Source organism: Ammospiza caudacuta, chromosome 18 (genome assembly GCF_027887145.1).
Source record: "Ammospiza caudacuta isolate bAmmCau1 chromosome 18, bAmmCau1.pri, whole genome shotgun sequence".
NCBI classification, from domain to species: domain Eukaryota; kingdom Metazoa; phylum Chordata; class Aves; order Passeriformes; family Passerellidae; genus Ammospiza; species Ammospiza caudacuta.
Genome location: NC_080610.1, coordinates 12,999,628 through 13,017,218, shown reverse-complemented (window position 1 = coordinate 13,017,218; position 17,591 = coordinate 12,999,628). Strand labels below are relative to the sequence as shown.

The window sequence follows — 17,591 nt, the reverse complement described above, 5'->3', positions numbered from 1 at the left end:
CTCCTGCTATTACTGACTGCAGCTTTTCTTCTTAAACAATGAGCTGTTTAAGAGGCACAAAACCAGTGAGTGCTAAATGAAGCAACATCCTCTGAAAGTCTGCAATACAACACTTTAATAGACAGAGATTTTCATTTTATTTATGCACTTCACCTTAACACTGGTGGATGCCAAACTCCCAAAGGGTTCCTTCAGAGCTGCTATAAACCACTTCAATTTTCAATAAATTAGAGCCCTCAGACTGTAGGAAAATCACTAATGGAACCTTCACTTGAAAAAAATCCATTCAGAAACTTTGCTCTCTAGTTACTAATTTTAATTCTGCTCAGGAGAGAACACAGAGCAGCTCCACAACTTTGTAATTCTCCCCAGCCCTGGCTGAGGTGGAGGAGGTCAGGAATCACATGAGGCTGTCTGACTGACACGTGGGACTGCTGGTGTCCCACAAAGGAGGGAGAGATTCCATGGGAAACAAAAACCCACCTGCCAAATCCTCCTGGCCCTGCCCACAGCAAAGTGTGCTGCTCTCTCTGTCACTATTGCCTCATGGCTGGAAAGATATCCTAACAACACTTGCTGGAGTCTGGAAGGATTTACCTGGACTTCCTCACAAACTTCTACGGAATTAGGGGGTAAAAAGTTCTGTACAGCACAGCAGCCTCCTCAAGGAAAGAGGGATACAGAGAAAACAGGAGAGGTCGCTCAAGGGAAAAGAAAAAAGCACAAAGAAAAAAGGATGAGCCAATAAACCTCCAGTGCTGTACTTTGGGAAGAGAAACCTGCTTGACAGAATTGGAATCAATCATTTCAATGAAATAGCACATTATATTTTATTTTATTTTAGTCTTATTGTCCATATGTTTTCTCTTTGCAGTACTTAAATTTAAAAATAAATGCAGCAGTTAGGAGACTCTCCAGTTCATACCAACAGTACTTCTAAACCCTTTGTTGACAGACCATTGGTTTGACTCCATCTGAGCTTACAGACACTGGGAAATTATCATTTTCAGTGGAAATATTTATTTGCTGATTTCAGGCCTGACTTAGCACATTTCTCAGTTTAGAGCATGAAGAATGTTGACAGGCCAACAGCATGACTGTGAGCAATTTGGAACTTGACTTCAAAAACAGAGCATTTAAAAAAAATAATGCAAGTTTTTAAAACAAGCTTTGGTCACAAAACAACATGACAGAGGAAACAATTTATTTTTATGGACTGGATGTCAAACACATGTTTCTGAATAACATCTGAGACAAATCAGTGGGGCCCTGATGAAAGTTGCTTTGTGATTCTCCATTTTTCCCTTTGGAAAGTTTGTAGGCAGGTACATAACCCAGCTCCCTGACAACACAGGGTTTGGGCTGGTAGCCTCAGATCAATAGGAATAGCAGTGACATTCAATTATTTTACAGTCACTTGTGAGGAACAGCCAAGTTCAGCCTCCTCCTGCAGGGATCCATCCTTATCTCCTGCTTCAAGGTGCTCTTGGATCCCCTGCTCCTCTCAGCTGTCTCTTGTGGATCTGAGTCCCTTGATGAACTCAGGGTGTGACCTGCAGGGTCCAGAGGCTGAGGTACCCCAGTTGGAATTCTCACAGCCTGAGAAACATGTTTACAAGTTGGTATAAAGCTACACAGACACGGGCCTTCCAAACTGTGGATGTTTCTTTAACTCAGTTTTGTTAATATTCCAACAGTCCCACTCACATGAAAAGCAAAAAAGCAGAACCCAGAGAGCAGGCCACAGATCACTCAGTGAGGCACAAAAACCCCATGAGAAATAAGAGGAGGAATCTTACAGTGATGGAAATATTTCATCCAAGTACCTCCCCTCCCATGAGATCAGTGATGCCTCCTCTCCCCTAGAAGAGCCTGGCCCAGTGTGTTTTGAAAAATGCATTATTTGGGTCCCAGGAGCAGAGCACAGACCTTGTTCCTCCTTGTGCCTCCACACAGGACTGCTGGAGACAGAGCAGTTCCTGACTCCTGACTCAGCTCTCTGCTCTCCCAATTGCCATTCCCATTGACAGCACAAATCCCCACACCAGGGGAGAGCCATACATCTTAATCAAGACTGAGATGCAAGTCTGGGGGCAGACTTTTGCACTTCCTTTGAGCAGGCAGTTTAATTTTGGGAAGTGCTCCTTACAACAGAGCCTCTCTAATGAGTCTCCCTCCTCACTCCTCTGGGTCTCCAATTTCACAACTTCCTTGAAACAAATGGAGCGTTGCTCTATAGAAAAAGCAACACTGAGTCCCTATTCAGCAGAAATGATGGAAAGTTTTCTGAGCTGCAGTGTGTGGCTGCTTTGTCCTTCTTTTGTATCTACAAGGCTAATTTTCTTTCACAGGATGGAGAACTGTACATTGATTAAGACAAAATTTCCCCTACTTGCCTGCAGACCACACTACGAGCCTCTCGACTCGCTTTGTAGTTGGATGTGAATTCAAGCATGATACAATTTTCAGAACAGATCAATTTGAGAGGAGCAGCAAACACGCAGGAGGAATGAACCAAAAAATCACTAGGAAGCAGCTACTCAGGGACACTTCTGTGATTTGCTTTCAGCTTTTTTGAGTAGCTGCTAACAAAAAGCTGAAGCTTTGCACAGCCAGCTGGGGGACCATTGTGCAGACACAGCACAAGAAATGTATGCTAATGAAAAAGGAGTGTTTTACACCTCTCTGCCCTCCCTCCTGCCTTTACCCACCTGACCTGCAGCCACCACCAGCACCACAATTTTCTCTTCCATGGAAACACTGCTTATGATTCTTGATTCAGTGCTGAATGAAATTTATACATGTCTGTGTGTACACATCCATAAACATGTGTACAGTTTTTAATAGGTATATAAAACATTTTATGGAGCTAGAATAATTATTACCTACAATGTTTATATCTCTTTCTATTCCTTTTTCAATATCACCTGCTTCCAGAAGAAGGGTTAGGGGGCTCTTGTCTCTCTGTGAAGTACCTGGCATGCATATTCCCATTTTAACTGGAATTCCTGGGGACCACAGCAGTGTGTGTATTTAAGAGAACAAAAATGGCTGGATGAAAGATGCAGAGCCTCACATAGCTTATGGCTGTTTGGTACATTTGATGGGCAGCAATCCTTTCTGTCCCAACTGAATTTAAATTATTTACATCAGCCTGCTGTCATTAACTACCCAGGGAACTGGTTCCTCCCCACCACAGTCCCTGCACAAAGAGGCCACAGCTTCCTACATTCACTACATCATTTACAGTTTACAGGAAAACTAGAAACTGAGACTCCCCAAATTCTGATTCGAGCAGATCATCTCACTTTTCTGCCTGGTTCCCACCTGGGAAAACAAGGTCACACTTTTTACTGTGCACCACCACACTGCAGAATTGCAGCTCCTCCTAGAATGAGGAAAATGTTGCAATACTAAACTTCACAAACCTTACTTAGGGCTCTCCTCTGTGGGAAAAAAAAATAAATCTAAACAGCAAGGAAATACTCCTTTGCAGGTCTGGTTTCACCCAGTGATGTTAATGAAAGCTCAGATCCTCACTTCAGTGCACTGTGATGCACTTTGTGAATAAAAAAATGAGCAGATGTGGAACAGCACACAGCATCTCCTCCAGAAATTGTCAGCAGGATGAGGGAAGGCTGACCTGCCTAGCAGTGCCAAGCCCCCCCTACTTATAGGACTTTTCCCTTGAAAATATCAGGGATTTAATGATGTAACTTATTCTATTATCTTGCTCCACTGACACCATGATTATAAACTCATAGTTGAGGCACAGACCTTCACACATATTTCTTTAAACAGTCAATTTGCAACTGAAATTTTTGGCTCAGCTCCTGTTCTTTTGGTGTTTTTAATGAGAAGGCAAATCCCAGCAATAATCAATTGTTTCTTCAGCTACTCCCACCAAAGAAAGCAACAGGATATGTAGAGCCTTGGTTTTCCTTTCACCCTTTGTCTTGAGATCAAAGGCTGCTGCCAGGTCTTTAGGGATTTGACAGAACCACAGGAATCAAATATTGAAATGATCTATTAGGTCACATCTTGTGCATCATCTCCTTGGGCAGATGAAGATTGGCCTTTGCAACAGTTACTGGAGCTTGCTTATATTTGCTCTTCACTGCAATACCTCAATGCACAAATTGTATCACAATTAAAAGCTTTGCTGCTTTCAACTTTGCCTGGATTCTTTATTCACCAAAGTCTTTCAGTGCAGTTTGTGAGCACAGCAACCAAATATTTCCTACAGTTATGAGCATCAGGGCCCAGTCCAGTCTACAGCATCAGATTTTAATAGCAAATTGCCTGACTGATGACACATCCTCTGCTGCTCCAACACTTTTTTTTTTTTTTGAATTCTATAAATAAACCCATAGTGAGTTAGTTAAATAAAATCAATCAGTGAGTTGATGTCAGTTGTTAGACCACCCCATGAATAGTCTAAGTCCTGTACTTGCACTGTTCCCACTGACACAATGCCTGGCTGGGCACGGTGAATTCCATAGGACAATGCTGCTGATCCTACAGAAGTGACGGCTGTGGTCACAACTTTAACCTCTTCAGCCCAGAGATCACAATAACCCAAAGTCTCTTTTCTTTCTTACAATCCTCAGCATGTTTGAAATCTCCCCTTTTGCCACCTGCTGGGATTGCAAGCTCCACTTTGGGGGTGCACAACAAATACCTACCCTGGCACACACACAAAACTGCACCAGCCCAGAGAGGGAAGAGCTGGTGCACATCACAGAGCCAGCACCACTTCCACTCATTTTGGTTTTTATTTACTTTACTTAGGTGTGAGTGTAAAAGCTGGGATTCCATAGCCTTAGACTGTGTGCCTGTGGCAAGCAAAGTGAAAATAGGTCAGCTAAAAATTAGAAATAAATGCAAATACATCCAGAGTGGCCACTGCTGTTTAGAGAGAGACACTGTGCTCCTGCAGGGCCTGCACCCCTACCCACAGAGCTCCTGGGCAGACTGGGACAACCCAGGCAGTGCAGGGTCACAGGGGGAGGCACTGCAGGTGCCACAGAAAAGCAGATACTGCTCTAAATTCAACCCATGGTGACCCAAGAAAACCTCTAACAAAGCCCCAATAAAAAGAAGTAATCAGAGCAAGAGCAAGGAGCTCAGAGTGATGAGCTGAGGCACACATCCACGAGCACCTCCTTTCTCTGTCTCCCTTCCATGGTTCACAGCTTCCAAAAGTGCTCAGGGCTGCCAGCTTCAGGTTGTGTGACGTCCATGAAGGACAATATAAAGACAAAATTCAAACAAATGACAACATGGAATGCTTTGGTTTTGTGACATCAAAGACTGAAACAATGACTGCATTCAGTCCTTGAATTCAGGACTGGCAGAGGTTGGAGAGGGCCCACAGTGAGCAGGGAGCCCTGGCTTTCAGCAGCTTGCTGAGCAAGGCAGTCACTTTGCTCCTTGCTCAGCCCCAGACAAGCAATTCCCCTTTTCTGCAGAGTACAGAGAGGCATAAAACTCTCACACAGGTACCTGTGTGCAGAGCTGACAGTCTGGGAAAATACACTTTTGCTATTCTGCCCATCTGTGACAGGCACCCCTGCAGAAATGACACCAAAGTTTTTGTGGAGATGTGGCAGATGTTAAGGACACTCTAAGAGGGCCAATGACCCTCAATCAAATTTTAAATCAGCTTATGAAGAGATGACAGGGACATTCTGCCCTTCAGAATTAGCAATCAAATCTACCTTATGCAATGAAATTACAAAGCTTAAAAGTTATTAAATTACAACAGAGCTTTACATCTTTCAAGAGTTGTCTCAAGTTCCTGAGCAGGCCAGGAATTCCTTTCCACTTCTCCATTTGTATTCTTGGCTTACAGCCATTTCACAGATGAGACATTTCCAACTGCTGAAATTAATCCATCAGCTCAGGTTTTCCAGAGCATCCAGGAGATGGTTTGGGTGGAGGTGGGAGTCTGGCTCTGGAAAGGAAAGCTGCTGTAGGGCAGAGTTTCACACACACATTGCACATGGTGCACAGTCAGGCACTTGTGTCACAATCAGGAGGTCATGAACATCACCAAACTGAATTACAGCTGCTTGCTGCATTTTTTAAGCCAGGAAAACAGAAAAATCCTTCAAGCAATGTCAGTGTTTCTTTGGAAGTCTGACAAAAGACTAAAAAAGAGACACCTAAGCTAGAGAAACAGCAACCAACCCATCCTTTTTTTATTCTCATTATTACTGCCACAGAGCAGAGTTTTCAATGGGAAATTTAAAGCTTGATGTTATTTCCCTGTGACTTTTAGGTTCTCCTCTGTGAAGATGGTACAACAGTCACATTAGAAATAGAAAGTAAGATTTAGAAAGTAAGATTTCAGCAGAGTTTGGGACCAAAGGCTCCCAAACTTCCCATGGAATTTATGTGCTTTGGGAAAAGCCAGCACTATGTCCTTAAAGGGTTCTGTAACAAATGTGTTTCCCCTGATTCAAAGAAGAAAAGAGAAGAAATGAGAGGTTTAAAAAGCACCAGCAAACTATGATGATGAGCATTTAAAAAGCCAACAACATTTTCCAGACTGTGTTCTCTCTCTATTACTCCCACACACAGTCAGATGCAGAGTTATGATCATTCCACTTCACATTCACCAACATCCTTCCCTCCCCAGGTTCAGCAAAGGATTGAATAAGTTCTCAAAATACCACACATTGGAAATGCAAACCTGGAGGTTCAGGAAGATCTGAGGGATCTGCCATGACATCTCAACATTTCCAGTGACAGGAGATTTAACAAAACAAGACTTTTATGTCCTTTATTTGAACGTTAGGCAGTGAGTGTAACACATGTAACATAAAACTATAAAAAAACATCAGCAATGATATGCTATAGGAAGATGCTCACTAGTGTTTCCAGAAATAATGAGTAGATAATTTTAAAGTCTGGCATGGAGACAGGAATTCCCCCATGTGCTCTCAGTGTCAATGTGGCTGTTCCACCCAGCACAAACTCCACAGCGAGAAAAACAATTTGCCACAAGAACTCTGATTGTTCAGGTACAACTCACAGATATTTTAGATCTTTTGATTCAAAGTTTCCACCTGTGATGCCAAAAGTCATCAGCTGTATTATAAACGGGCAGGTGACAATGTTCTGGACCACATTTTGGGCTCAGCACAATGACTCCAGAGGGAGTTTGCCCAAACATGATGTTAAAAGGATCCATGATGTAAAATGTGGCCCAGAGCAGGTCCAGGGATTGCTGATCCAGCTGTGAGCAGGCACGCTCTTACATTAAACTTAATGTCAAAGTTAATTACAAATGTTATTTCTGCTCTATTGTTTCATAAATGCAATTTTATTTATAAATATCCTCTCGCTTTGCTGGCCATGTACACAGGAATCTCCACCCCCCAACACTTCAAAGGACATCAATCTTGAGGAAATGCAACTCCCACACTCTGACTGTTACACAGGAAAAACACTGTTGTTATGCAACACTACACTGTTCCAAAACACCTCAACGTCAGACCCTCAGCTCCAGCCTCAGAGACAGAAATTGAAATTTATCAGCCATGGAACAAGTTCAGAAAACTGCAACAGGGTCCAGATAATTACAGGGTTTATACAATTATACAAAGCTCCTCCTCAGCAAAAAGGCTTTTTTCTGTACCTGCAAATGTGCACATGCAGGTATTTAGGAAATCCATAAAATTTAGGAGTTTATTTTGTAATTTAATGCAGATTGACCATCAAACAACACTTCCTACCCTACTTCCCAAACCTTTTCTGCCAGATATTTGGGGCTTTTTTCCTGAGCTTATAAATGGTCATAAATTAAGCAACATTGCTGAGTTGTTTGTGAAGGAAGGTTATCAGAGATAACCCCTCTCTCACTGATAACCCCAAGTGAGCAGAAATGAGGCACAAGTTACTCTCCTTTGTTTTTCTTGCCTACATCTTTTCCAGACTTGATATTCCTATTGACAATAAAACTCAAAGAGTAATTTTTAAAAACACTTGTCTTTCAGAATGCAGCATTTGACCTAATTTTAAAGATAAACTGCTGCCACAGGACAGGTAAATAAACTGAGTTAATTCTAACTAGCAGGAATGCAGTTAAAAATCTCCAAGAAGAACTGCAGCCAACACATCCAACATCCAGCCTGCTCCACAGTGACAACTTCATGGAATGCAGGATCACTATTCAGTAACAATTTCAGATAACAATAAATAACACACCCATCTTCAGTAAAAACAGATTTCAAAGAGACATACAGTGTAATCTCCTAGTCAAGATGTAGCTTTTCTTGGAGTTAAAAAACATTAATTTTGCAAAGATTGCTAGGAAACATTTGATGACAGTCACCAGTTCTCTGGTTTATGTCTCATCAAAAGCCAGGCAGTTTGTGCTCAGCCTCTCTTTACACCCTTCCTTCAAAGCACCACCTTGGCCTGACACTGATAAATACTGAGGGGAGAACACAGGCAAAAGGTGATACAGCTCCAGTCACACCTTTACAAACAGATGCTCTACTACAGATTTAAAAATAAAAAATAGGAACTCAATGAATAGAGCTGCTGCTTTCCAGGATCACAAAAGTGTTTGCAGGACACCTGTTAAGAGCAAAAGCATTCCCTCCCTTCCAAAGGCCAATTATCCAGCATGAGATCCGAGTCCGGTCAGCACAACTACTAATTAGGGTTCTCCCAGGCTTTTTAATTTACAAATTGCTTCTCCATGCCTTCTCCCAGATTCTGAGAGTTATCACAAATGTCTACAAACACAACTGGACAAGTATTTAAAAGCAATTCTGTTCTGTATAGAGTTAATCCAGTGCATTCAAAATAACTCACCCACTAATAGCTTCACATCTCGAACGGTGAAATCCGGGTCAGGCATTCTGTAATTAGCAAAGAAAGCAAAGTTAAATACTGTCAAGATAAGCATGGCTACACTCTCGTTACCATAATAAAGGAGAAATAAATGTATGGTGCTCTTTGTCCATAGTGCAGGAGGTGGAATCAAGCAAGGCCCCTCTCAAGTGTGGACAGTGCAAGTTTTAATGACACACATGACATCTTTGCATTGGCAGTGTACAACAGTTTTTCTACTCACAATGAAAGAGAAGAGGTGTCTTTTTGAGCACTTTTTATCAGCACCAGAGAGGGAGAGAAGGGAAGGGGTTGGGAGTGATTTCAATAAAATCCTAAATGTTTACAGCTTGTTAAGCAACTCCTGATGCCTCATGTCTGTTCCCCAAGGTGAGCATTATCACACTTGCCAAACTGAGGCACAGAGCAGTAAAACAACCTGCTCAAAGCCACATCATCACAGGTTGGAATCATGGCTTGGAAATAAAATATATTTTAAAAATATTTAAAAATAAAGCCGGTTGTTTTAATGACTGTTCCAAACCTCCTTGTCTGGCAGAAGACATTCCAGCTGTATTTGGTGGGTTGGGAAATTGTTCAATTCAATTTGGGCTAATTCAGAGCTAAATTAAATGGCAGCATAATTGGTTCAGGGATGTTGATGCATTTACAGGATCACTTCTAACACAGGCAGTGTTTTAGGGCATAATGTAATTACAGAGTAGCCTGGTCCAGAAGTGAGTTCTACATGTCAGGGAGACAGTAAAATTCTGCAGCATAGAAACTGGATGGAAAAAGAAAACAAAAACAGTGCTGAGGTTTTAAGGGTGATTGACTTCATTTTACTGACAATATTTCACACTTCACATTGCACAAAAGCTGACTAAGGAATTGTAATGAAAAACAGCCCAGTGGGACGTGCCAGCTCAGTGCTCTGCCCCTCTCATACTGCCCCACATTGAAGATAAACAATTTTCTTCTGGACTTTTGACATTATTTAGTTGAAAATTCGAATAATCCAGCCCATGGGCAAATATGCAGAACAATAATTTTTACTATTACGAAAACACTGAAAGGTAAAGTTAAAAACTACATTTACTGGCATGCACATATCTTGAGAACTACTTGCCAAATTCTCTTTGTCCACTTTCTTTTACCCTTATCACCTTCACTGGTGGGATGCAGAGGCTGGACAGTATCTTTTGTTAGTTCTCTGCCAACCCTCACATCTTTGCATTTGGCTGTGAGGGCCTCACAGCTTTGGAATTCACTCCCTCTCTGGAATGAAACAGCCTGAATCTACTGACCTTCAGGGTTCATTCAGAGCTCATCTTTTCTTTCCAAGCACTAGAAAGTCAGAAATAGGGGAAAAGAGACAGGAACCATTTGTGGGCAACAGGAACATGCCAGGCTTGTCTGCAAATGACACAGCTTGCTTGTGTTTGGTGTCAGAAATGTCCAATAATTAGATAGGCAATCTTTTTCATATTTATATAAATCAAAATAAAAATCAACTGCCACACTCCCTCTTACACAATTAGGGCTGGTTTGCTACAAAACTATGATAGCAAAAATCCCCAAACCAACTGTTTTCTTGAATGTCACCAGTCATTTGATTTTGTGTTTATAAATCCAGAACAGCAGCAATGCAAGAACTGTGCAGAAATGTTTTTCCCTTGATGTTATGCAATTTTCAGACAAATGCATCCATGAATGCTTCCAAAGATTTCAAATATCATAAAAGGCGGTGAGGAATAGTACAGCAGGGTGACTTAACAGCAAAATGTGACTGAGTACATTGGAGATGTTCAGCAGTCTGTAATAAACAAATTGTGTTGCTGGTTTCCTCAGAGAACAGAAAGGCAAACGCCTCAGTCTGCACTGGGTGCATTTTTGCAAATGTTTAAAGATTTGCTAGAGAACCTATTCAAATCCTAATGAGGATGATCTCTGGCCAGCACAGGTATCTGATTAACTACAAAACAATGCGAGATGACTGCTGCTAGATAAGAGATAACACCTCTGCAAAGAGCATTCTCTTCCTGAGTTACAATCTTGGAAACCGCCCTCCAAGAAAAACAGCTTCTCCTCTGCTGAGAGATCACAGCGGGGCTTTCCTGCTTTCAGACCTACAAGTAGCCGTTCATGATGGTCACAAGTACAGAGGGAAGCAATTTGCAGAGTTTCATTGTAAGGATTTTTCCTCATTCCTCTCATTCCTCGCCATTTCAGAGCACCTCCAAGCACAGTAACCAAACTGTTCAGCTCTGTACCCCTGCCAGGCGCAGACATGCAGGCTGATTGCTCAGCACAAGCACAAGAGGAAGCTTGCATCAGCAGATATTCAAAACGTCCAAAGTCAAAAAATCATCTTATGTCATGTATGTTGTGGACCATTGTATCTCAAAAGTCACCCCACAGATCTGGATCACCCAATCCACCACATGATGATGTTCACAGCCTCCTGTGATTGAAGCCCAGAAAAGTTTGTGTCTGCAGGATGAGCTCTCATTTCCACACTCCTTCACTCTGGAGCTGAACTGGTACAGTGGGAACTGAAACATCTTCCCAGTTTTCTTCTTGAACTGAGGGGAATTTCATGTGAACTTCCCCAACCCCAGGAGGAGGATCTGGGCGCTGGGAAGGTGCTGCTCTGCCTCCCAAACACTCCCCAGCCTCACTGAACAGCTCATGGCTTCTCAGGAAGAAATTCTTGAAGCTTTTCCCACTTGTCCCTTAGAAGCAGCAGTTTAAAACCAATGCATACAGAGAGAGCCTACTGAGCACTTCTTGTTCAGAGTTCAACATGTAAAACAATTTCACTACATCACCAGAAGCACCACAGCAGCTCCTGTTTGCTGTTATAGTAAAAGGACACATGGTTGTCAAATACCCCAAACTCTGCTTGTCTCTTTCTCTCTTTAAATTATACTGGGGTGCCTTGATTCCTTTTAATTAACAATTGGGACTCCTTGTTCCCCTAAACTGGGAGGTGTTCCACAGCTGGAAACCAAGGTGAAACTGAGCAAAGTAATGATGCTTTCAAAAAATTATTTCTCTTTCTTTCAGCAATAGTCAGTTGCATGATCCTAATTTCCAAAAGTATCAAAGAACATTCATCTAAACTATGGATTAAACACTGATAATGCTTTTAATACTTCTCTTTTAGACACTGTCATAAACAAAGTTGCAGGATTCTCTTATTAAAATACCAAATCCTTTATACTGGATATTAACAAAATGCCACCTCAAAAAGGCTCCAGTAATCTCATATTTAACTAGACATTATTAAATATTTACAAAGCTGTAACATTCTGAAGGGACATAATTATAATGGAAAACGACAGGCATCATTAGAATCCCACCTGCAATGAGTGAAAGAATTGAGAAGTCAAAAACTGAAGGGAGTTTGTTCTGTCATTACAGCATACATTGGCTGCAAAAACCTTTGGATTTCATTCCTAACTTTCACTGCTGACATATTTTTGACTGTGTAGTACCATGCTGTATGCACTTAACTTTTACAGACTTCATTATCTGCTTGTTTATAAGTGGAAAATAATCATTCCTCCTCTCAAGGGTGCTGACAGTCTTACTAATTGCAATCCATTTTGAGATCATCAAAAGAAATATCAGATACAAGTAAAAAGCATAATCCTTATTTTATAAAAGCATTTATTAATCACCAAAAGTTGGTTGTAACTTACTTAATGCCCAGTCCATCCTTATTTCTGAAGATGAGGGGAACTCTGAGAGCTTCTCTTTGCACATACTCAAAAGTGAAATCTGTGGAAATGAATAAGAACAACATCCAAAAGCAATTACAATGGTGTTGGCACCTCACAGTTACATTTTCTCAGACTCTCCCCATTTCCCTTTTCTCACCAAAGAACTCCCTATCACCTAAAGAGAAATAGAAAGAGAATGCATATTTTAGATCCAAACCGGAAACCCAGTGACAGACAATGCTGTCCCAGCTGCTCCCTATTTTTCCTGTTCACTGATGCACATAAAATAGAAGCCAGTCAGTTTGTCAATTAAGGTCTGTGTTGAAACACCCAGGCTGTAATGAAATACCAAATTAACAGTTAAAAGATAATCCTGACCAAATACTGCAAATCGGTCAGGTATTTTTGGGCAAATGTGTAGTTTAAAATGTATGTGTAAGTTTAGATTTTCTAAGTTACACATTTCTACTTAGATAAATACATGTTTCCTTGTGAGCATTATCTGGTTCTACCAGAGAGGTCTAATTCCATGAACACATAATTCTTTTTATGTGGGGGTTACTCTTGGTTTCAACAGAACAACTTTTAATTAATCAGCAATGTAACTCCAGGAGCTGATAGTCAGATTTTACACAGCTCCTAGCACTTAGGAAGTCTGTGAAAAATGAATTGTGGGGAGTCACAGTATAATACACAATCAAAGTGAAAATTAAACATAAATTTGTCATGTTAACACTGGCCAGAATTACCTTGTTGCTCCTCTCTGAGGATTACCCAGGACTGGCCTTTCCTGGGGATTTCTCTATGCATGGTCTGACACAATAGCAGTGATTTGGGGATTAGGGAGGAAGTTACAAGGCAGCGATTTGGGTGAGCCATGGCTACAAAACCCCACACTCAGTTTGGAGCCTTCTGCCACAGAGAGCAGAGGAATTCCTGCAGCAGCCACGGACTGTTTCTATGGCTCTGCTATTCCCCCATTTTACAGGAAAAAATTACTTTTACAAAGCCTTTCCATACACTGCCTGGCAATGGAAAGCACTGCTTGACTGTCCAGCACTACAGAACGCCCTGCCAAAGCCAGAGCCCACTCCCTGCAGTTTATTCAGGCACACACTCTTGTGCAGTTCAAGTCCAAGACTCTTCCAGCTGTCCACACTCCCTGGGCCAGCACAAACACCTCAGCCTGAGCTGCTATTCCTGATGTTTCTGTGCTCTAAAACCCACACTGAAAGCAAGAGGAGAGCCAGAGGCCAAACTCCCAAGCCTGCACATGTACTGCCCTCTATTTTTACTTTTTCTTTGCTGTATTCAGTTAGTAATTATGACAAGTAGGGATGTAATGTTCCTACTTAAGAGTTACCAAACCAGAGCACTGTAATTATCCATTTACAGGAACATTAAAACTACAGAAACTTTATTGCCACTAGTGTCAAAGTAAGTGTAATGAACCCTCCATTTAACTAAGGTTACCCAGTAAATATTTCTGTGCTAAATAAGTCATCCTTGCCCATAGGCATCCCCATTAAAGCTATTGCCTTTTGGTAAGCAAATAAATAAACTACAGAGACTTTTCACAGACACTGATCCGAGTCAGAAAGTCAACAAACATCAGGAGTAATGTTGGTGGAAGAAGCAGAGGCACCTATGAAACCTTGCAGGCTAGACAACAAGTAGCTACAACAAACTGCATTTCAAGCCAAAATTCAGACCACTTCAAGATGAGTTACCATTGAAAATAAAAACAAGGACATGGGAAAGGAAAAAAAAATATTGCCCAACTAATTCCATGTGTTCATATAACTTGTTTTATTCTTACATACTACTGTCATTGTTTCGACCAGATTCAATTCAACTCTTAGGTTTATAGAGAAAAAAAGTAAACCAATAGTAAAAATAAAACCAGAGCAAATAGCAAGGCAGATCCTTTCTTCCTAATGCCCCAACAAAGCATTTAAATCCCTTGTGGGGTTGAACAAAGCCGACACAGACCACAACAAAATAACAAAAGACACTCATTTATTTTCAAGTTCCCTAGAAAGGAGAGAGCTGCCCAGAGATTTTGGAGCTGCCAAGCCAGGGAAGATGTGGATTGTACTATCCTTAGCATGGAGCAGTGGCAACCACTGGAGTGTTTGGAAGCTGAGGGTAGAATGCAAATTAATTTTCTGGAAAATTAATTAACATTTTCCAGCTAAAAAATAGTTGCTTGTGTTTTGTTTGGAGGAAGAGGGGTCAGGGTTGAGCTTATCTCCTAAACAAATACCTTCCTAAGTAAGATAGGTATTTAATTTCTCCACCACATCAACTTTTCTAAAAGGAGCTTAAAATGCTCATGCAAAACTAAGCCTAGGGGAGAAAAGGAAATTTTCTAAACTCGATTAGTGGTTCCACACAGCTAGAGCAATTTCAGGAGGATTACAGCCAAAACTTCTTTCCTGAGAAAGCCATCCTAAAGAGGCTCCATCAGGCCGAGTTTTGGCGATAGCCATGTGGGATTAGGGATCCGTGTCAGCAGCGCAGCGGTAAATAAAGGTGACCCGCAGCCCCCCGGCCCGCGGATTCCCGGGCAGAGCTTTCCCGTTTCCCCGTGCGCCAGAGCGGGGCTGTCTGGCTCTGCTTACCCTCCGGAATTCCAGGCACCTCAGCAAGCGAGGAGCTTTGGGGAGGGGAGCGCTGTAATTTAATATATGATAGACACACAAAGAAGTTATTGACTTTAAAGTCTCCGAGCCTGGCGAACGGGCTCATCAATCGCACCCTTTCGCAAGAGGGGTCCTGCATTCAGGAGGGGGCGGAGGGGGAGCAGGAATCACCTCTGGCTAGGTGGGGGCTGGGGTTTCGGCCTCTCCCGTGCCAGGAGCTGATTCCTGCCCAGCCCGGTGCCGGCTGGGGGCACGGCGGGGGAGCTGCCACGGATCACCGCGCTCATCCCGCACCGCTCCGGGGCGAAGCCTCCCTCGGGGTGCGGGGCAACGGGCCGGGCACCCCCGGGCCGGGCCGGGCTGCAGGGCCCCACCAGCAGCCGCCCCCGGGTCCCCTCGGGCCGGCAGCGTCACCGGATCCCCGGGCCGGGGCGCGGGCGCGAAATCCGAAGCCGGAGCGGAGCCGCACGTGGAGGCGGCGGCGAGCGCGGCCGGACAGCCCCGGGCCGGCTGGGTTACCTTTGCCGTCCATGGCATGCACGAAATCCCCGTGGTACATTTTACTCTTTAATTTCTCTTCCAAATTGAAACTCCTGATGCTGACAATTTCCTCCACGTCCGAGAGGTCCTCGTTCTCATCGTACCGCCTTCGGCCGATGCAGCGCTAGAAAAGACACAAAAACCAAAGTAAAAAGCATTGTCCGGAAAAGATAAAATCGAGGAAAGCACATGGATCGTGCACAACGGTTTGATAAACACATTCTAGGGGAAATAATTAAGATGGCAAGACACGAACTGAACAAAACCTGGACCCAAACAAGCTCCAACCCCGCTGTATGCACCTTTTCCATCCCGTGACACGGAACTCGGCAGGAATAACAGGTGCTTGGCTTCAGGAAAACTCAAACTTGGGCTGCTGAGCAGGGGCTGGCGCTGGAAGGCGAGCGGGGGACACGTAACTCGCCGACAATTCACAAGCTACAGCACCGAAGCGTTTTGCAATCCCGTAAAAACCCTTGAACGGCGGTAAACGCTCGCTAACGACCCGATCATTCTTTTAATTATTATTATTATTATTGTACGTGAACACGGGCTAATTCCCCGGTGAAGGGAAGGGGGGCGAATCTTCGCATCTGATGCCCAGCATCCAGGTTTCGGTATTTACATAATCCGAGTGTTTCCATAGTCACACCGGAAGCGGCGATTTAAAAACCAGATCGCTTTATGTAACGCCGCGATGGATGCGCAGCCCCCGCGCTCCCCCCGCCGCCCCGCACGCTCCACAACGCCGAAAGCGCGGGGGTCCGCAGCACCGAGCCCAGGGCGGGGGATGTAGGCCCGGCCCGGCCGAGGCCGGTGACGCTGCCCCGGGGAAGCTGCGGCGGGCGCGGAGACGGGGCTGGAGGCGGCGGGGAGCGGCACAAGGTAGGTCCCCGGAGGAGCGGGGGCAGCCCGGTGCACCGGTTGCCGCCGGCGGCTCTGCCCCTCTCCCGGCAGCTCTCGCCCTGCGAACCCGCCCCGCAGCCCCGCGGACACGCGCGGTGGATCAGCGCAAACCCGCACGCACCGGAAAAAATAATGATCCATGATCGTCCCACCCTGCCCGTCCCTCGGCTCCATTCCGCCCCTTCCCCGCTGCCTCAGCCGCGCTCTTGCAAACTAAGTCGCTCCGCTGCCTACGTCCCACATGCATTTCTCCCTTTGCAAACAATTAAGCAAAATCAATTAAAAGGCACGAATAGGAAAGAGACCGAAGCCAGCTACACACCAATCTTCTTCCAGAGTCTTTCTTTGCCTCCATTTTTTTTGAGAGTTTCATCACTTATTTGTCAACAGTTCCTGTCCTGCATATTTGGCCCAAATGGGGAGGAGGCAAAACAAAAGCCATCCAGGGCTCGCTAAAGTTTTGCAATTTTGCACCAGGACTTTTTTTTTTGGGGGGGGGGGAGAAAGGGGGAGGGCAGGGGAGGGGGGCGGCGGCGATGCCTTTTGCAAAGTCCTAAGGAACCATGTTCAGGCGCTGCGTGCGGAGCGGGGCGCAGGCGTCGCAGTGCCCGGAACGTAAACAGCGGCGGGGCCGGGGGGATGGCGGGGGGGCGGACCGGGGACACGGCGCGGTACCGGCCGGGCTGCCCGGGGCGGGCGGGGTTGATGTCCGGGGGCACGGCACAGCAGCGGGGCTGGGCTGGCCGGGATGGGGGGAACCCCGGGGTACCGAGGCGGTACCGGCGCTGGGCTGGCCGGGATGGGGGCTGGGTGAGATACCGGGGCGGTACCGGCGCTCTGCTGCTCGGGATGGGGGGGCTCGCCGGGGTACCGGGGCAGCACCGGCGCTGGGCAGGCCGGGATGGGAGGCTGGGTGGGATACCGG

The 17,591-nt window shown here is 44.4% G+C and overlaps 1 protein-coding gene across 1 annotated transcript in view; it reads right to left on the bottom strand.

Moving 5' to 3' along the window:
- The window catches only part of KDM2B (lysine demethylase 2B), a 104,169-nt gene extending 87,130 nt beyond the window's left edge, over window positions 1-17,039 (bottom strand). The window contains exons 1-4 of the mRNA XM_058816552.1: window positions 16,989-17,039; window positions 15,740-15,884; window positions 12,555-12,633; window positions 8,830-8,876 (exon numbers count right to left, since the gene is read on the bottom strand). Coding sequence (XP_058672535.1) covers window positions 8,830-8,876; window positions 12,555-12,633; window positions 15,740-15,884; window positions 16,989-17,039 — 322 coding nt within the window. The remainder of the gene's footprint in view (window positions 1-8,829; window positions 8,877-12,554; window positions 12,634-15,739; window positions 15,885-16,988) is intronic.
- Window positions 17,040-17,591: the final 552 nt, after the last annotated feature.